General features: G+C 42.7%; 1 protein-coding gene across 2 annotated transcripts in view; it reads right to left on the reverse strand.

Annotated features, from left to right (window-relative positions):
- The window catches only part of Npsr1 (neuropeptide S receptor 1), a 190017-nt gene extending 170466 nt beyond the window's left edge, over positions 1–19551 (reverse strand). For both annotated transcript variants that reach the window (XM_050124886.1, XM_050124885.1), the window contains exon 1: positions 19405–19551. In XM_050124886.1, the coding sequence (XP_049980843.1) occupies positions 19405–19551 (147 nt within the window). The remainder of the gene's footprint in view (positions 1–19404) is intronic.
- Positions 19552–21369: the final 1818 nt, after the last annotated feature.

Consider the following 21369-nt stretch of genomic DNA (forward strand, 5'->3'; position numbering starts at 1 on the left):
ATTTACGTTTGGATCCAAATCTCATCCAAAGCTTGGTTAGGGAGCTGGCTTGGAATAAGCTTTAGGACAATGCTGATTACACAGTTTGGATGCTGGAGCAATGTGTGGTTTCCACATGACAGTAATCAAATATGTGACAGGGGGGTTCAGCTCCATCATCTGCTCAGAGTGAGGGTTAGAGCGCTGTGATACCCTCACATTTTCATGGCTTCTTTTGTGGATGCTGTTATTTGTATAATGCTGAAGACTGATATTTCAAGCAAAGGAAGGAGGAAAATATCTGTTACTTTCCAAGTCAGGAAATATAACTGCAGAGAAAGGTTCAATGGTAAATTTATAAAGCCCCAGTTCTGAGCCAGCAGCAAAGACCTGTCTGGCTCTTACTGCCCATATCACCTAAGTACTGAGCCCCGAGTAAAACCCAATGGTTTGTTTAGGTTGGCTGGAAATAACAAAAGCAGAAACATGAATCCTTAATTCCATTAGTACAGAAATGACATTATGCCAAATGGCCATTTCAGTGAGAGAGACTGCAAAACTTGAATCCCTGAAGACACTTAGTTAGATATGAATAGTTTGCCATTCTGCTAAGCTCTGGGGACTTCTGAATAGATAGTGAACAGTTAGGTATCTAACTCAGGACTTTGCCCTATCCTCTCTCATCCTGTATAGTTTTAAAAGCTCTGCTAAGTGGTCAGTAGCCACCTGGCTGACATGGAAGCCCAGAGGTAGGAATGCTCAGAGGGCCAACTTCGTTCTTCCTTAAAGCCATCTTCTGATGATACAGTTTTGAAAAGCCTGTCTTTTTGTGTGCTTGTTTTGGATTACTGACATCCCTTCAGTAATCCAGCTGGGATATCTTTGCAATTACAATCGGAACATTGTCATCCCAGCTGATTTTCTGTATTCACCTTTCCAGCTGTTTCACCTAGAGCTAGAGGAGGGTTTCTGTTTTGCATTAGCTAGATCATCTTCACAGTATGGAAGGGCTGTGGATCAGGCTATCTAGAGTAGCTGTGGACTGAGAGTCATCCTATGAACTTTTGAGAATTGGACCAGGGAAGTATTCACCTTGAGGGTAGTCTTAGCAGATACAGGCTGTATAGAAATGATGCATAGAACAGAAATGGAAAGCTGTCTCAGAAATGGTGTAACTGTGGACATGATTCTGTTGGCTTACAGCTTGCAGGGGGGTTATATGGGAGTCCAACCAGAAGAGCTTGTAATCAGATGGTGCGGGAAGAGATTGTAAACCAATGTTCTCAGGGAAGCATCTAGGAATGAGCTGTTATAGCATCCCAGCCATTGTAGTATCCCAGCAGCTAAGAGGTGGTCATGGTTGGTCAGAACCGCATTCTAAAAAGATACACTCATGAGGTGAGCTGAGTTTGAAAACCTGGAAAAGAGTCAAGCAAAGAATTCACAGACAGGAGTGAAGAAGGGCTGGGAAAGTGCACATTGGGAGGTGTGACCTTGGCTGTCCAGTCCCCTGAGTGGTGGGCACTGAGCTGAGAAAGACTGATAACGAAGACCAGAGATGAACCCTGAAAACCAAGTCTCGGGATGGGGTATGGTCTGGACTGGTCTTGACATGGGTGAGGAGAATTGATTCTTGAAGGAAAGGCCATACATCTGGATCTTCCTCAGTAGCATGATCATCGTCATGGGTGGCAGAATTAAACACATGCTATTCGACAGACTCCAGATAACCGCTTAAAGTGTATTTCTTAGTTTAGCCTCTAGGAGATGTTCACACTGGCTGCATGGGCATTTCTAGTTGTGCAGGAACAAGTAGTCAACTGGGCTAGGGTGTTTAATCAGCAGTGCTGGGAGCCATAGACCAGACTTTAGTGGTTGTGTTAATTTCTCATTCCCTTATCATTCTCATGTCAATAAGGACTTGGAGCAAGGAGCTATGCTCACATTACTATGAAATTCAGTGTCCTGGTTGCCAGAAAACTCTAGATTCCGCAACAGAAGTACCAATGTTCCAATGCACCTCAACAGGGGGCCCTTGTGACTCTTTCTTGGCACACAAGAGGATGTCCTTATTAACCGCAAATGAGGTGGATTGGGAGCTTTGAAATGATTAAATTCTGAAGTTCCATTCGAATTCCCACAATGAATCAAGTCACAGCTGTTAGAAATCATCTGAAAACCTATTGTGCGTCGAGTCCATGGAGTAATTAATATTTGCTGAAGAAACAAACGAAGTGTCTGCTATGTACCAAGAACTGGGATTAACATTTAAATTGCTATTTAAGCTCTAGGCTCTTGAGATAATAAAAAACTAACATTTGGATAAATCAGATCCAAATCTCTACAATCTAGAAGAAGTCAAACCACTCTGCCCTCCATAGCCCACATGGAATTGGTTTCGATCTTTTGAATGCCACAATCCACCTGTGCTCAAATCTGTTATAAAATGGCGCAATTTTATCCCATAACCCTTGCCCATCCTCCTGTGTACCTTAACTCATCCCTAGGTTACCTAGGTAGATCAAGGCAAATTCTGTATAAATGATTGTTACAATATATTTCTTGGGGGAATAACGACAAGAAAACAGGCCCATATGTGTTCAGTACAGACATTTTTGTTATTAATTTTTGGGGGTTTGGATGTGAATGCAGAATCCACAGATATGGAGGGCCAACTGTAGTTACTGTAAAACCAAAGTGCAAAGATAGCCTTCTTCCTACTGAGGCATGCAGTTGATAAAGCTGGGATAGTAGGAACTTGTTTTCTGGTCTGGAAGTAGTGTCTGAGGAATTCTCATGGACAGGACATCCCACCTCAAACTCTGGTGTTTCCAGCTCACTCAGAAGGCTCAGAATCAAACGATGATGAGGGAAGGTGGCAGAATGTTGGAAAAGCAGCTTGTTTTGAGAAAACACATAATGAAAGAAATAGGTACTCCATAGGTCTTATACGTAATGACTACCAAGAACTCAACTTGGAATTAGAATATGGAAAACTAAAAGGGTGATAATATAACAAGTTGGGGGAGGAAACAAAGTGGGAAAACTACTGTGGTTCATTGAAGTACTCCTGCCTAATTCCTGCACACCAGGAGCTACCCAGCACAGCGTTCATACAGCTGAGCTTCTTCTCTGTGACTCTGGATGGTATTCCTGCATCCTCCTACATAACCTTGCCCCTGCCGTAATCATGGCTTCATCATTTTAAGATAACATCCATCTCCTACCAGCCAGTGTTTGTAAGGAGGCTCTGAGAACACCCCAAACCTCTTTCTGTGTGGTCATGGGGGCTGTAATCTGAACACCCTGTCTATGTCTAATCTCAGCTGTCAGTTTAACTGCATCTGGAATCAGCTAAAACACAGCTGTTGGGCACTCCTGTGAGGAATTCTCTTGATCAGATCATTCGAAACAAGAAGACCACTCTTAATATGGATGGCACCTTCTGCTGGTGGCCCAGATCAAAGGACAAGCACAGAAGAAACCTTGTATTTTGCCTGCTTGTCCTTACTCTCACTGGCAAGTTCATTTATTCTATTGCTGCTGCTGATGTTAAATCTTAATCCAGCAACTCTCTAGGACTTCACAAAACTCCAGCACCAAATAACTACTATATCCTTGGTTGCTCCAGTGTGAATTAGCTATGTTAGACTACTGGACTAATCCAACAAAGCCAATCTAATAAACAATATATATATATATATATATATATATATATACATACATATATATATTATCTGTATGTGCGTGTGTTTGTCTATGTCTGGTAGGTGGTGTGTGTGTGTGTGTGTGTGTGAGAGAGAGAGAGAGAGAGAGAGAGACAGAGAGAGAGAGACAGAGAGATAGAGAGAGAGAGATTCTCTCTCTTCTTTTCCTTTAGAGAATCCCTGACTAACACCTGATTTGACAGACTTTGTCATCACAAGACACCTGTGTTGTAGGAGACGCAGTAAGAGGATGCTGGCAGCACTGGCTATTAACTACATATCAGTTTTCCTTACTCTTGTCAACTTATTTTTTTCATGTTTATTACTGAATTTTTATTGCTTTGGCTACAAGTAACATTTTTTCCTATATTTTTTAAACTTTGTGTGCAATATATTTGCTCAGGATTTTCTGTCTTTTCTCACAAGAACTTTATTTATTAAGACCTTCACCACGTTCTATTTGTCACATAACTATCATATATGCTGTGAATCAAAGGTTCCACATGTACTTTTAATGTTTATTTTCTGTTTTTTATTTCCTTTAACAAATGTATAAGCTTGGACAGTCTTCGCTTCTATCCAATATTTATTCTATCGATTCTGTAAAACCACAGCTCCAAAATGTTACTTTTTCTTAGACATTCCTTGGGTATAAATTCATCACGTGCCTGCCCAAACTCCTCTATTTTTATTGACCAGATATTCATTCCTTTCTCTATTTTTGGCAACTTTGTATTATTAAGTTCACATGGGCCCCAATATTTCCTTTTCAGGACAAACCGCTATTCATTATCGACCACAGGGTTGGTTCGGCGACTCTGTACTGCTAAGTGTGGATTGAAGTTCACCGGTCACTGGTAGAGAGTCCCTGTCTCCTGTCAACCCTGCTCAGTCTCTGAGCTTTCTTTCTGGAGTTTTCCCCTTTCCTGGGTGTTCCTTGTCCCATAGGCCCCTCTGTTGTGTGTGGTCCACCAACCATTCAGTATACTGAGCCCACTGAGCTAGGAAAAAGTTTGAAAGGAGCCCAAGGGCAGGGCACTTCCTAAAATAATGGCATGTCTATTTTTTAAAATAACATTTGAATTATTTTGTTACTATAAACCAATTTCTCTCACTCTCTAACCTTCTCTTCTTTAGCCTTCCTCATTTCTTCCCCCTCCTCTCCCTGACCTCTGCTGATGTAGAATTCTAGAAGTCTGTGTTGGGTGGCACATCCTTTACTAGGGCCCTGACAGGCTGCAATAATTACTATGTTACAGTGTGAGGCTGACAGAGAAAACAGACATTAGGACATGACAGTTTGGACTTGCATGTTAACTAAGTCTAATCTAACTTAAACAAGATCAATGGAGGAACAAACCAAATAATCAATGGAAGGGACAAATGCTTGACAGACTAGCATTCCAGAAATTATTTTTAAGTTTTATTATGGACTAATAGTTTCTATGTTATTAGATTTCCTTTGAATGTTTATTCAGTTTAATCAAAAAATTCCTCAAAAGATGCTAAATGTGTTGGAAAGGGAATCAAATTTATTCTTGGCCAAAGAGCATCTTCTTCTGTATGGATTGCTTGCCTTGTCAGAGTTTAGAGTCTGCAATAGCAGATGATTAGAGGGAAGCTGCACTTGAGCACACATAATATTCCTTTCAATTATTTATTAGCCTATAATTTGTAGCTTATAGTTTATTAGTTGAACAATATTCTTGAGCAAACACATTGGTTCAATACCTGTATGTGACCGGAATTCCCTCTCCTACTGGAGACTTTCATGTGTTTAGGAAGGTTGGGTGGCTCAAGCAACAGCTTAACAGAAGAGTTCTAGCTTCTCTCAGAAACATCTAGAATCTTCTAATTAACTTGCTAGTTGAGGATGACTTTGAATTTCCAATCCTCCTTTCCCAAATGCTAGGGTTGTAGGTATTCACCAACACACCCAGTTCATGCAGCATTGGAGATCTAACCAGGGTTTGCACATGCCAGGTGAGCATTCTAACCACTGAGCTACACTCCAGTCTGAATTATGAAAATAGACCAGCTGTGACTAACGTCCAGGAAGCTCACAAGGAGGGGCTCTTCTTCAGTAACCCAGGATTTCTTATGAAATGAAATGCATTCTGGAAATTCAGGAAACAAGGTGTAGGTTATTACCCAGGAGGTACAGAGTCAGTTTATTCTAAAAGGTTTCAATGCTAGTACTTGGCAACTGGCTGATTGAGGAAAAGGGTTTAAATTATGTGAGATGGAGATAAAAGTAAAGGTGGTGGCAGGGATTATTCAAGCCTGCCTGATGTAAGCAGAAAGTCATGAGTAGAGCGGCAAGGTCACCAGGGGACACTGTCAAAGGAGTGGCTTGAGGGGGAAAGGAGGAGGCCTTTCCTGACTTCCTGGGAGTCCATGAAGGGTCCACTCAATTCTTAATCCTCCCCTGCTACTTATTTCTCCCGTAAGGGGAAGTTTCTGAATTTCAAAAAGCAGAGTTGAAGAGGGGAGGAGTCCCATGAGTCTGTTTGCTTTCGTGGTGGTCAAATAGGCAGTGTTGGTGGATGGAAAGTTGGAGAGGTCACAGAAGCTGAAAAGGAGAGCCCCAAGGCGAATGTGTGGAGAAGCTGGGAGGGCAGAGAGCCTGTCAATCTGTGAGTACTGAGATGGATAGATGCAAAAGGCAGGTGAGCTAAGTATATAGATATATGGGCTCCAAGAAGCCCCTGCTTGAGGAAACACCACTCCCTTCCCCACCAGCCATCTGCTCTGGGCTTGTTGAGAATGTCTCAGAGACTAGTGCTTATGACTCTTCTGTGATGGTCTCTTTCTTCTCCTCTGAAAACAATGCCAGGCCCAGGAGTACTGTCATGTGTAGGCCTTCTCTAGGGCAGGACATTGTGTCAGGGTTGTAAAGCCTGGCTGAACAGCACTGAAGTCCTCAAGAGTGCACAGCCAGAGACTGACTGTCCCTAGAAGCAAGAGACTGGTTTTCCCCAGAAGCCAGAAGGCTACATTTTTTTTTGGTTGATTTCAGCTTGTACTTTTGGGAAGCTTTTTAAAAATCTCAGAGAGCTATGATGGAAAAACGAGTCAATGTTATGCTCACTTCTCCCTCAAAGCTATTTAAGCAAATGGCATTCTTAACATCTGGAATGAGGATCATCTAAAGAAAATGTAAAGCCCTTTCCCCCAGGGGGAAGAGTCTTTTTCATGTTACTCAGAATCCTACGAACTATGCTGGACCTTTGTAGTTTAGATACAGGAACAGGAACTGGACATAACCAGTTTCTGTATTGCCAAAACAAGACCCTCCTGATGTAGCCCCTTGGCTCTATACCCCACTTGCAGGGCCTCAGGTTCACAATACAACATCTCCATTTCATTTGATAATTATACCAATAAAGCTTTTAACTTAAAAGGAAAGAATGTCTATTTAAATAAAATCACTTAAACGAAAATGCTTTGGATTTTTCCATATAACTAGAAACCTGAAGGCAGGTTCCCGCTGGCCCCATCTCCAAAATGTCTTTGCTTTTCCTCTTTTGGTCGCAGAATGGCTGGCACAGCTTCACACATTGTATCTGAGCTCAAGGTAAAAAAGACAGGGAAGTAAAATTCCAGTGCTATTTTCTCAGATAAAGAAAAACCTGTATTTGATACTTCAGAGACTTTCCCACAGCAAGTCATTGCTAATAGTGGAGAAAATTCAGGCGAGCTTCAGCAGGAATGGCAAGGAGCGAGTTAAAGCAGACTCCGGGGCCATCCTAACAGGTGCTTCCAGAAACTTGTTCCTTCCAGGTTCCTTCTCCAGGCTCAGGTCCTGCATCTGACCCCCCTACTCACCTACCCCACATATGCACAGAACCAGTGTCATTTTTCACCCTCACTGCAGATTGGATTGTGAAGATTCTGAGAAAATGTGTATACTAAAGTCTCCACATAAAGCGTGGTGAAGAGGACCCTGGGAGAACCTCAGAACTCTCCCGGGACTCTGTCAAGTGACCTGTAGCTCAGGGAAAGCCAGGAGAGGACTCACTTACTCTCTAAGACTCTCAGGCACAGTTGTTCAGATGGGGAACATAGAGACAAGTGACAATCCTGTCTTTGAGGAACATCATTTCCAGAACCTGAGAGGTGACACAGGACACACACAATATGCAATATCACATATGTGTCCTGAGGAGAAGAAAACCAGTGAGCCACAGGGAACACAATTAAAAGTGTCCTTGTTCAAAGAGTAAGAAGGAGACAGGTTTGAGCAATGCCCTGTGGCCCTGTGGCCCTGTGGCAGTTACCTTGGGCCATACCTGCTGCCTAGCTCGCTCTAGTATTGCCTCTGTGCTAATGTATCCTTCCAGGTCCTTATGGAGCCGGAACTGTGCTTCCCTTTTACTTTTCCTCAGAATTTGTGACTTTAAATGAAGCATGGTTTGTGAAATTACATGCAATAATAATCTATATAAAATTTGCATTAAGGTCTAATATATGCAAGGGCAAATCCACCCCCTTAATCTATAGCTCTATGAGTTTTGATATATGTATAATCTCTGTAATCAAAATATAGAACAATTCTGTCATCCAGGGAGATTTCCCCATGCTTTTTAAAGGCACACTTCTCTCCCCAATACCTACCCCTAATCATGACAATCATTTGGTTTCTGCTGTTGAAAGCTTGTTGTACATAATTTGCATATCAGTACCTCCCTCAACACACATCAGCGGAACTTCTTGTAGTAGATGGGAATCAACAAGGGCCCCAAACTGGATGATGCGCAGAAAATGAGAGGCTTTGGAACACTCAGCCCTAAATGGGATGCTTTTATCAAAACTCCTCCCTTCAAGGCTCAGGGGTCTACACAGAAGAGGAGACAGAAAGACTGTGAGAGCCAAAGATGACAGAGGAGGCCAAAGAACAGTGTCTTCCAGATACAAGACTGAAGCTCCTGTGAATACACAGAGACAATAGAAGCACACAGAGAACTCACAGAGGTCAAGTGAGGTGGGGCCTGAACACTCACAGTGGGAAGTAGACATGGGCTTCCACCCCTAACCAAGAAGCTTTCTGTAATTGGTACCCACTGGTGAAGGGAAAAATCAGATTTTTCAAATGGAGTGCCACTCAGGGTATGAGCCATACTCCAGGGCAGAGTCCATACTCCAGGTCAATACAAAACAAAGTCCATGGACTTTAATGGAGTTTTTTTTTCTATTTTGTTCTTCTTTGTTTTGACATCTTTGTCTGCCTTGTCTGTTTGTTTTGATTTTAGTTTTAGTGTTATTGCTGAGATTTTTGATCATTGCTTTTTTTAAATAACATAAAATTGTGTTATTGCTGAGATTTTTGTTCATTGCTTTTTTAAATAACATAAAATTGGGTGGGATATAAGAGGAGTTGGAGGAGTTGAATATATTGTATGAAAAAATAAAATATTTAAAGAACAAATGGAAATAAAAAATAAATGAAATCATTATCAATTATTATTTTTTTTCTTTTTTCTTTTTTTGATTTTTCGAGACAGGGTTTCTCCATAGCTTTTGGTTCCTGTCCTGGAACTAGCTCTTGTAGACCAGGCTGGCCTCAAACTCACAGAGATCCGCCTGCCTCTGCCTCCCGAGTGCTGGGATTAAAGGCGTGTGCCACCACCGCCTGGCTATCAATTATTATTATTACCAATTTTGACTGGACCCATCTAACAGTGAACAGAGGACTCACTCATGATGCTGTGTACCGGGGAAAGTTGATTCATTTTTCATTGCTGAGTAATTTTCATCATGGGCTTTAGCACAGTTGGTTTATTCATTTCCCATTTTAAGAATGTTTGTTTTTATCTCCATAGTTTTGCAAACAAATGAAGCCAATTACAGGAATGAATATGTTCTATTTTCCTTGGAAAATTGCTAGGAAGAGGGTTTTATCTTATATAGTAAATGCATGATTAACTTTATATAAAGAACATGCCAATTTTTCAAAAAATATCTTCACTTTTATTATTCCACCAGCACACTCCATCTCCTTTCTGGTACTTGGTCTTGCCGGTGTTTTAACGTGCGTTCCTTTGATGACGTTCCTCTTCCATTCTTGAGTGAACAATGGCATTTTGTTGTTTGTTTCGTGTATTTTTCCTGTATTTTCTTTGGTGATGTCTTTATTAAAATATTTTTGTTATTATTTTAAACTATTGATCATCTTTTTATTAAGTTTTAAATAATCTCTTCATGTCCTAGATACAAACACTCTATTGGACTTCCAAAGTTGGAATAATTTTTTCATCCCTTAGCACTTGCCTTCCTTTAATGGTGTAAACCCTTGATTTCGGTGAAGCCCAGTTTACCAAAGTTCTTCTGTGTGGTTGAGCTTTTGGTGTTTGACTGGAAGAAAGCCTTGTCTAATCCAATGCCACAAACTCTTCCCTATGCTTCTCTGTATTTTGCATTAGGATTCTCACTTGGGCAAATGATGGAGTTGGAACCAGTTTTACAGACTGTACACATGGGTAGTTTCACTTTTCAACATGGCTGCCTCTGCTCAGACACATTTGGTTTTTCCCTGTTCTCTACTGAAGTATTATTTTCACCTTGATCCCGATGCAATGCAAACACATATGTGGGCTGGTTTCTGGCTCTCTTCCCCAATTTAAACTACAGTTTATTTTATGACTGTAAACAGCTTTTACTATGTTTCAGGGTCACCACTGTCTAAATTTTCTTTTCCATCCCATGCAAACTTTAGAATCAGCTTTCCTGGTTAAGCCTGCACCTCATATTCCTCCTCTGCCTTTTCCAGCCTGACTCCCCAAGGCTCACACTCCTGTAATCCTTCCTGATGCCTGTGGCTTCTTTCTCTTCAGTCTCACACAGAGCTCTTTTACCTGCAAGCATTCTCCCTGGATCTCTGTGTTATCCTGATTAAATTGTCCAAAATACAGCTTGAACGGTTAACAGGTATTTGTAACAAAACATCAAAGATTTCTTCTTGTTTGGAGGAAAAAAAATACTGGATTATTAGTGTGATAGACCACAAGAGCCAAGTTCTCCCCTCCCTCTCCTCTACCTAGACCCAGTTTCCTAGGTGGGGCCCTGGCTTTCTCTGGAGTCCTTATGGATCTTGTACTTATGACCCTGTTGAACACCTTGCTTTGCCTTCCTGATTGGCTGCATCTTCTTTCACAGTGACATCACCTGTGTCTGTCTCCCTCAGTGGACAGAGCTGCCTGAGCCTTAGACGTCTATTTCATTTGCCTGTGCACTGCCAGTGCCTAGCACAATGCTCAGCCAAGAGCATCTTTCATTCTTAACCTAGTAGAAGAAAGGGTACATACAAAAACGGGAAGGAAAAATAAACAGTCCAAAAGATTGGATTTCACAATGCTACACTTTAATTTAATTTTAGATGTGACATTTATTTAAAGTTTTCTATTATATTAAGTAAGAAATATTTATGCTGCCTTGTGTGTTAGGAGTATAAAAGGTTGTGAATCATTTTAATACTATTTCTTGGGTATCTGCCTTAGCTTCTGTGCCCCTGAGTGCTATACTCACTCTTTGTCTTTCCACTATTTCCTACAAAGTGCAGTCTAGAGAATACATCAATTTTCACAGAAAGGGAGTGCTTTTGGAGCACTAGGATGGTGATGCTGATAGACACTGAGTGAATCTTGAGGCTTCACAGAAGAGAAAGGCATCAACAGAGCTCAGGGTGGTCCCAGAAGACACAGATGGGGGGACATTTGCTTCATGCAGTGCAGAAAGTGAGAAGAGGAGCCCAGAGGGTGGCGGGGGAGGCATGAAAGGTCAGTAAGACCTCTGCAGGATCATATCCTACAGAAGGACTAAGTGGAGCTTTGGACCTGCATGGAGATACGGGGAGGCATATTTCATATCATGAAGGGATTCTTGATCCACCATGGGCCACTGTGAAATCCTGAGTCATCTCTGCCTTTCACCAGCAGGGGATAAGGGCTGTCTCTCCTGGAGGCTATGTGTAGACATAGCTGCAGGTTGACCAGCTAGCCACTGTGATGTGGGGGAAATGGCTAGCCTTATATTAAACCACTGAGATTCCAGGCTTCATGTTCTATTTCTGCAGCTCTTACTCTGTCCTCACATCAGCTCAGAATCCTATTTCCTTTTGGATTTTATGTTTCATTTCTTTGGAAGTCTGTGCCTTTAACATCTCTCAGTCTTCGTTTTCACATCTGGTTAGAAAAAGTGAATGCTATTTCAACATCTCTAAGAGCAGAGAGGAAGTTGGATGCAGTAAAAGGAAATAATTTGCAAACTGTAAAGTGCTGAAAGGACTGAAAGATCCATCCTGTTTCAGGTGGGTGTCAACATTCCTTAAGTGGGGAAACAGGAACTGGAACTATTCTTTCTGACCTTGGGTAACTTTGTTGTATGGCGACCTGGAAAACTAAAACTCCTACTTATTTCCACAGTAGAGATCCATTCACTTTCTGAGCAAGACAGTTTCTTATCCAAGGGAGGGGGGGTCATTGACCTAATAACAGAATGATAAGGTAAGAAATTCCATCTTTCCTAGATATCTGTATCTTATTCCAAAAGTTTGATGTTTTAATCACAATTGAAATGAAGATTAAAAAGAGTGATGCATGCCATCATCTGAGAACACATACCAGTGACCATCATCATCTGAGGGCACACACCAGTGACCATCATCATCTGAGGGCACACACCAGTGACCATCATCTGAGGGCACACACCAGTGACCGTCATCATCTCAGGGCACACACCAGTGACCATCATCTGAGGGTACACACCAGTGACCATCATCATCTGAGGCACACACCAGTGACCATCATCATCTGAGGGCACACACCAGTGACCGTCATCATATGAGGGCACACACCAGTGACCATCATCTGAGGGCACACACCAGTGACCATCATCTGAGGGCACATACCAGTGACCGTCATCTGAGGGCACACACTTGGTGCTGCCGACAAGCACTGTGGTATGCTGTGGGCTCTCCCAGTGTGCTCCAAGGTCTCCTGTGTCTCCAAACATCTCCCACACAGATAATGGCAACACATCATAGATCAATAGGTATTATCAGGAAATAGTAAAAGAATTTTATTCTGAGACTATAATTGCTAAAAATTATACACTGTTCTAAGCCACTTGACACTCTGAAAATTGTAGGCCTTTTATCCCTTAAATTTCACAACAGTCCCCCAAAGGGTCATCTGTTAAAGCGATGAGCAGACCAGTCGCAAGCCACTGAGAACATGAGAAGTAAGCCTCCTGCAGGTCAGCTCGAGGGCCCATATTCTCACCTTCTTTGCTCTAGCAATGAAATGAAGGAGAAAATTTGAGTGCCCAGCTGTACCTGCTGATGAGTCAGTTACCCCTCCCTGCAGTGAGATGGCTGAAACACAGAGAAACTAGATCTCGCTGAAGAAAAACAACATGACCTTCGCCTTCCCTTGAGTCTGTGGCTGGGCACTGCCGCCCACTGCATAAACAGGAAGTTATTTCCAAGATGGGAATGACAGGGTGATGCTTTGAAGCATCAATTGATATGCTTCTCACCACAGCCCACGTATCCCTTTCCCTTTGTATATAACCTTGATTGTACCCACACAGACTATACCGGAAGCAACCCGGTACCGAACATCTGAATATTTCATGGAGTTGACTATCAACAGCTTGAAGGAAAGTGATTATTTTTCCCTTGGTAAAATGATGTGTCTTCAAATTCCCACCTTAACCCAGAAGCTATTTACCGTTGAGAAAGGGTAAATCCATTTGAACCAATGAAAAGTCACTGGGGTAGTGGCTGGAATGGGAATGACCCTCATAGACTCAGAGATTTGAATACATGGTCACCAGGGAGTGGCATTATGTGAAAGGATTAGGAAATGTAGCCTTTTTGTAGGAATATTGACACTGGGTGTGGACTTTTGGGGTTTCAAAAGCCCAAGCCAGTCTCGCTGTCTCTTTCTTCCTGCTGTCTGTGAATTGGAATGTAGAACTCTGAGCTAGTTCTCCAGCACCATGTCTGCCTGCACACCCATGGTCCCCACCATGGTGACAATGGACTAAACCTCTGAACATCTGATGAAGCTCCAATTAAATTATTACTTTTAAAAGAGTTGTCATAGTCATGGTGTCTCTATTCTTAGCAATAAAACACTGACCAGGACAACTGGGTATAGCAACCAGACTCCAGGGCAGGCCCAATGTCCAAGAATAGTTGGCAACACAAAACTGACTCCATGCTTTTGTTAGTGTGGGAGATGTTGTTTTATTTCTTTATTGTTGTTTTTATTGTATTTTGTTTGTTCACTTTGAATTTGTCTTTGTTTATGAGAGAGAAGGGGGAACCTGATGGTGGGTGGGTAAGAAGGTGGAGGATGTCTGGAGTTGTTGAGGCTGTTAAACATTATCAAACTATATTGTATAAAAATAAAAGAAAAATTATATAGAATGATTTTCAATAGATAGGTTTAAAGATGCACACACACAATGTGTCTTTGATCATTTAGAACAAAGAATCTTGGCTATGAGTATTGGAGAACACAGGAAGTCATTTTCCCATCACAGAAAGGGGGATGAAGAAAGGGTGTGTTGGATGGGGTGTAATGTAAGAAAAAACATATGGGGAGAGAAAAATCGCATTGCTTCTCCTCCTTGGAGAGAGTACTGGATGAGGAAGTGCCAGACAGTGAAAAGAACACAGGGAAAAAGCACTGGGAGAAACCAGACTTTGATTCCCTGGATGTCATGCAGATATACATTTAAGATGTAAATGCTGGGAGAAACAGGAACAGAGATGGGGATACTGTTTCCTTATAAGGTTGTGGAGATTTAGCAAGCAAAGAGATAGAGAAAGGGGGAGGTTCAGCACCCTGGAATGGGAAGGCTCAGTCACAAAGGTTTACTGCCCCTTCTCCAGAGCAGGGGCCAGAAAGATGAGTGCTCTGAGGGTCAACAAAACTTCCTTCTAACTTATGTCCTCTTGCCCTGTAGCTAACTGGGCAGATGCCCCAACCACTGCCATGTTTACCACGCACAAAGAAGGCTATCCTTGGCGTTAGAAGATTTACTTAAGCCAGTTCCTGAGAAGATCCTTCCTAGAATGAAAACCTCTCCAAGTTTACTTGGAGACTAAGTTTATTCTGAATATGATGGTACTTCTTGATATCCAACTTGTTAATAATGCAGAGACATTTAACAGAAGACAATCTCTTTATGTACTAATAGATAGCCAGTCAATTGCATGCCATCCTTATGAAGTTATTAGCAATGCCTATGTCTTACAGGAGTTGAAGTTGGACTGAATGCATGCATGATGGAGCCCACCAAAAGTGGGGGTGGCACCACTGGTGTATTAGGTCGGAATAGCAGAAGCAATCAGCAAAGGAGAGAACTTTAACAGACATTTGCCTGAGTAAGACTTCCCCTTAGGGACAGCCATAGTATGCAACTGGAGAAGCCCAGTGAACAAACTGAGAGGAACCAATTAGAAGAGAATTAAAAAAAATGCACAATGGGCCCCAGGGCAGGCAATGAAGGCGCCGAGATTTGTATACAATAGGTGAAAAGGGGCTGTCAGAGAAGGAGACAAAAGGATATATTGAAGTGAGAGTTACAGAAGGTCTGGTGATGTTGCCACAGGGCAAGCAGATGGGGTCTTAGAAATGAGCTGTCTGACTATACAGAGCTAGCAGATGCAGAAGTTTAAGTGAAATCCCTGTTGCCTGGCGTTCGGTGTAGATCACGGGGACAGGTTGGGTTAAAGTTTCCTTTTGTTAGAACAGGATGAAAGATAATGTTTAGAAAGCTGGGCATTAAGTAGTGCAGGAAAGGAGGGCACACACAGTACGCAACTGTATCTCATCACCTCTCACGCCCAGGCCACGGTTTACATGCACACAGCAGTTGGACTAATTGCATAGCATTTGCAGCTATGCACTGAGGGAGGATGGTGGAAGATCGTATTAGGTAATACTTAGCATTGTTAGGTCACATTTCCCCCCTCACCTATGAGTAATAAGACTGAGTTTCTTTTGCGTTATTTTACAATTTAGCTAATTTCCTGATTCAGACATAGCTCCTTCCCACTTTCTTTAAATTAGATTTCTCATCACTCACCAAGTTCGAGAAATAATGCCAACAAACTCTGTAAGACGAAAGGCGTTTGTATACAGTGTTTGCCTTTGTTTTGTTTTTGGACAGAACTATGTATATTCTAATGAGTTAGGCATTTGAAAACTGATACGTTCTCAAAGCTGAGATAATTTCTCAATCCTAAGACTTCTCAAATGCAGGGAGGTGAATTGGATGTGACATCTGGGGTAGATGAAACCGGAAACTGAAGCACATCAAAGCTGTGGTTGAAAACCTTCAGGCTACAGCTGTGTCCACACACATAGCTCCTGGGGAGGACCAAGATGTGTGGAGGTGGGAGGCAACCTCATGCTTGACTGCCATTCTGAGTTTTGTGGGAATTTGACATGTTTAGGACAATTCACCAGGGCATTGACGTTTAAACAAGGGTCAGGAGGGCTAGAAATGGGAGGAAAGGAATGGTTATAAACTTGTGAACAGAAGGCCAGAAAGTCAGACACTGGGATAGTGTGTCTTCTGCCAACATAGCTTTGGGTCAGAGAATAGGAATACTATGCTGTCCCAAGGCTATGATAAGATGGGGGAATTTCCCAGAACATATCCTGACACTGGTACGGACAAACTGACAAAATCTCAGGGCTGTAGTCATGGGAATCAATGACGACTTTAGACACATTGGCTTTAAAATGGAGTAGGCGTTGGGTGAATGTGTTCCTTCCCTTGGTGACTATAGTTGGTAGAGACCACGTAGTGTGAGGACAAACTGTGGGATGAATAGTGTCTCATCAGGTCGCCCCAATTCTTCTGAGGATAAACCCAACATTGTGTTGCCCATTCCAATGAATGCTGAAGATTAAAATAGAGTGCCATATTGCGTTCATGTTCTAATTGTTTGGCAAATGTGCCTAGCAAAGTGCGAAGTTTGGGAGAGAATGTGAAACCAATATAAGTTCAGAGTCTGAAATACACTCACCCAACAAATATTCCAGCAGAAATCTGACCCAGCAAATACTCCAATAGAAGTCTGACCCAACAAACACTCCAACAAGTCTGACCCAACGAACACTCCAACAGAAGTCTGACCCAACAAATACTCCAACAGAAGTCTGATCCAACAGACACTCCAACAGAAGTCTGACCCAACAATCACTCCAACAGAAGTCTGACCCAACAGACACTCCAACAAAAGTCTGACCCAACAAACAAACACTCCAGCAGAAGTCTGACCCAACAGACACTCCAACAGAAGTCTGACCAAACAAACACTCCAGAAGTCTGACCCAACAAACACTCCAGCACAAGTCTGACCCAACAAACACTCACTCCAGAGTCTGAGACAGTTGCCTGAAGCAATATGATGGGCAGTCTTAGAGCCCAAGGAAGCTCAGCAGGTGGGGACTTTCTAGAAGAAGCAACCCCTGCTGACCGGTAAAGAACAGGCAGAATTTAGATAAACCCAGGTGAAGACAGAAGCCAAGTGCTTATGCTGTGAGTCTGGGAATGACAAGAGCTGCTTCATGGAAGTCACAGAACAAGGTTCTTGGCACGAAGGTGACAAGTGGCATGTACAGAGACGGCTCTTGGCAGTATTTCCACCACTTAGACTGCTGTCGGCTTTTCTATTTTATGTTTCTCTTACTGCCTTTTGCAAAGGTAACATGAATTAAGGGGACACACTTAGGAAGCAGTAAATAGGGCATGTGTTTTGTCATTTTGCCTTAGAATTATGTGGCATAAAAGGAACCAAGGCTAGCAAGGGATTGGATGGCAGACAGACTTATGTAGGAACAGTGTAGCAGAACCACGTATGCTCAAAGGCGACCACAGAACAAAGTTCCACTAAGACTGAGGTTTGGATTGCCAAGGCTTCTCCCCTGATTTGTGTAAATCTGAAAATTTCTGCTTTAGTCAATATGTGTATTCCTCACAATGAATCGGAATACTGAAGGCTCCTGGTTTCAAAGGACATAATTCTTCTCTGTTTCTCTTTGTGCACTGGCCACGAGCTTAACTACAGGAATGAAACAGAGGCTGCAATTCTCCGGTGTTTAGTGACAAAGACATCACTGGGATACAGGATGCTGATACTAATGGAGGGGCATAGGGATTTGTTCGTATATTCAAAACATCCCCTCAGGTGGGATTCAAGATGGCAAATGAGCCTTCAACAGAGAATGCATATTTCCTGAGCCTCAGAACAATGGCCTTGTTGTTGATTATTACTCATTTGGGGAGGGCCGGTCTCTTCAGTACGCTTGTTGTCATGTTTCATAAACATCACAGGCAAGTTGCCAGTGGCCCTGCTGAGCCCAAGCTTCCTGGGCACACAGAGCCTGCTGATATCCACTCTGCGAACAGGCTGGTTTCAGAAAAGGCAGTGCTCAAACTCTAGTCAGTGGTCATGAACCGGAGCTTCAAAGCATCTGGTGTGTGTGTGTGTGTGTGTGTGTGTGTGTGTGTGTGTGTTGAGTCGAGTCTAAGGGACTGAGTTCCCTGAAGCCAACCAACAGTAACTCACTACAGGTTCTCTGCCCTCGATGAAGAACCTAGCTCACGGACTCTCTGGACAGCTCCCAGACGAAATTTTTATTCTAATTATTCTAAAAGTTGGGAACCGGGAGCGAATCTGTAGAACAGAGAGGGTGGATGCCATGGTAATCATATATCCAACTGCAAAACCCCAGCCATCTCAAGAACACCAGAGAATTGTCAATAACAGCAGCAACACAGCAACGGCTAGACTTTATTTGACATGAAGGACAGGCTGAGGACAGTGACTTAGGCTGATGACTAAGTATATTTGTTGTGAGTCACGTTAGGCAGGAGGGGTGTGAAATGGCCCCACTACCCAGTGTCTGCATGTGCGAAGAAGCAAACTCACATTTTCCAGACACCTGTCTTGTTTCTGTCTACTAGATCATTTTATAAAACAGGGGCAATATCAGCATAGTGAAAGAGCTATCATCTTTTGATATTACGGCAGTGAAGCTCGTCAAACTCAGATTCTTTTGATTTATTCTAGGATGCAACCTGTTGCAATTATCACCACCATTAACTCATCAAACAGTTTGTTTCTCACTAATGTACACTAAGAAGACACAGCTAAGACAGAGCGATCCTTTCTGCTTTCCACTCTATCCCTCTTGTTGTCGGCCACTGCCCTGAGGGATGTAATTTCCCAAACCTCTGATGAAAACCAACCAAACAAACAAACAAAAAACAACCAACGCTAATGGCTAAATGAGTTTACACCGAGGAAGCACGTCTAGTTTTAGAAAATGTACTACTTTTGCTAGAAGCAGACCTTTACACACTACTCTGGGGTTAACTACAGTGCTCTCAGCCAGGGAAACAGAGAGGGAAATATTTCACCGAGATTCGTTACTGACGAGTTACAGGATTTCATAGAAACAGCAAAAACATCTGCCTTCTTCAAAAGCCACAGTGCTGAGCTTTGAAAACTAGGAAGCTGTATTTAATCTCATCAGGGTGGGGGTTGCCCCTTCCTTAATCCAAAGAAAGAAGGAAAAGAAAAAGAAGGGAAAAGAAAGAAAAGGAGACTATTCCTAGTAGCAGCTCTGATACCCACAGTCCTCTCAAGTCCCACCTGTTCTTGTTCAGCCTTTAAAGTCAAGACTCTTACCTTGAAGGAGGAGTAGAAGGAGCCCCACTCCTCTGCCGCCAGCACTTCAGTGAAAGTAGCAATTTCAGTGCAAGCTACTGGGGAGGCATCTAGCATTGGCATGGTCTGGTTGGCAGGTGAGCTGCCCTCTGTGAGGTTGGCTGGCATGGCTCAGGCAGGGTCGAGTTTCACTGTCCCTGTACCTACGCCTCGGTCAGAGAGTCCAGTTGGCCTCCTGAAAGCCAGGGCAGCAGCTGCTGCTGGATTGCTCAGCACCTCTTCTGCCTCTCACGGCTTCCGGCTATTGCTCACCAGAGCGGAGGCACGGAGCCCTCCCTGAGCCCACCTCACTGAAGAGTTCTGCCTGACAACAGGGAAGATCCACGTGCTGCTCTCTCCTCTGCAGATATGATCTAGCAACCAGCACAGCCTTTTCCATCCCACAGACCTGCCCTGCGTGGCCTCATCCCAAGGGCATCCCCCAGGACCCTGCTCATGTCCCCCTGAAAGGGCTTTCCTGACTGTACAGTAGACCCTTATCTTTGCTCCAGCTTCCACTAAGTAGTAACTGGGATGTTTAGCTGGTCCATTAATTCAGGTCATGTTTGTATTTCTGAAATCAGAGCTATGCATTTCTTTCAGTTGTGATTGTTCTCTGATTTAGAATTCTCACCTAGGCATTCATTTGGCAAAGCATACTTTACTTCACTAAATGCAAGCACATGGTACCCATGCTTTGATTGAGGTTTTCTCATGGTACCACTCACTTGGAAGCATGTATCTATTTGTCAGTAAGCCACATTCTCTCATAATATAACTGGGGGCCTCCTCTACGAACTCATCTCCCCAAGTGGGGTCACCTCAGCTCCTGCCAAGAGTGATCAGGGTAAGGGTGGAAATGTGAAAGTAGCAGAATCCTTGGTACTATAGAGAGGACTAGGCAAGCAAAGAGATGGCTTCAATAACAAACTTATAAAACACAACTATGTGTTTTTTCATTTGATTTCATAAATGACTGTGGGCTAGGCAGGGAAGTGGCCTTTGTGTTCTTACTTTGTCCTAGAAGAGACTGATCCAAAAAGGAGAGATGACCTGGCCACCATCACACAGCTGGTGAAGATTTGCAGTGGTATCTCCTGAATTCCTATACAGTGGTGATTTTCTGTGATACAGACTGATGTGTGTTTGCTTTCAAATAGGACATGAGAGTGATATAAATAAGGTAACGGGCCAGGTACAAATCTAAGTCACAAGCCCATTACCTGCTTCCTTACACTCACAGCCAGTCTGCAACTCAGGTAGGCCAGCGTTGGTTTGCTCCCTTTGGTCCCACAGGGAAGAACCTGATTCATGAAATACTCTGGGAAAACCTTAGGGTGACTTATCCAGCACCATGGTCAGTGGACTTGAGATGGGGAGACATTAAGTCCACAGAGGAAGGGGTCAACAAGACAGAGCTGGGTAAATGTGCATTCTTAGAGAAATTAATTAATTAGTCAAAATTAAGCTACGACTCAATGACAAAGCACCTCTGTCTGCAAAAAGTACTCACGACCAACAGACAGGAGAAGATGCTCAGCCACGTTAGCAGCCAAGCAAAGTAGTTAAGCAGAACTGTAATCCACAAGCACAATGAAAACTGACAATCCAAAATTGTTGACAAGATCAAAGGGAAATAAAGAAAGTATATGTTTTCATTCTGATGCAATTCAGTTGTCATGGTTACTTCAGAGAGAAGAATGGCAGGAAGTTGGAGTCACATGCTCCACTCCCATGCATGATTCCTCTTATATAGTTATTTAAATGTGTTAACTTTGGGGATGTTCATTACACAGTACTTTTAAAATGTGCATTTTCCTTTAAGGAATTTCCTATAGGAAATTTTCACTTCAGTTGCTTCTTTTATTGAAAACAGATTTTTACCATATAGTATATTTAATCATGGTTTCCCTTCCCCCAGCTCTTTCCAGCATCTCCCTACTTCCC

This window comes from Alexandromys fortis, unplaced genomic scaffold (assembly GCF_014885135.2).
Source record: "Alexandromys fortis isolate MF-2015 unplaced genomic scaffold, M_Fortis_MF-2015_v1.1 scaffold_204, whole genome shotgun sequence".
In the NCBI taxonomy this organism is placed as follows: domain Eukaryota; kingdom Metazoa; phylum Chordata; class Mammalia; order Rodentia; family Cricetidae; genus Alexandromys; species Alexandromys fortis.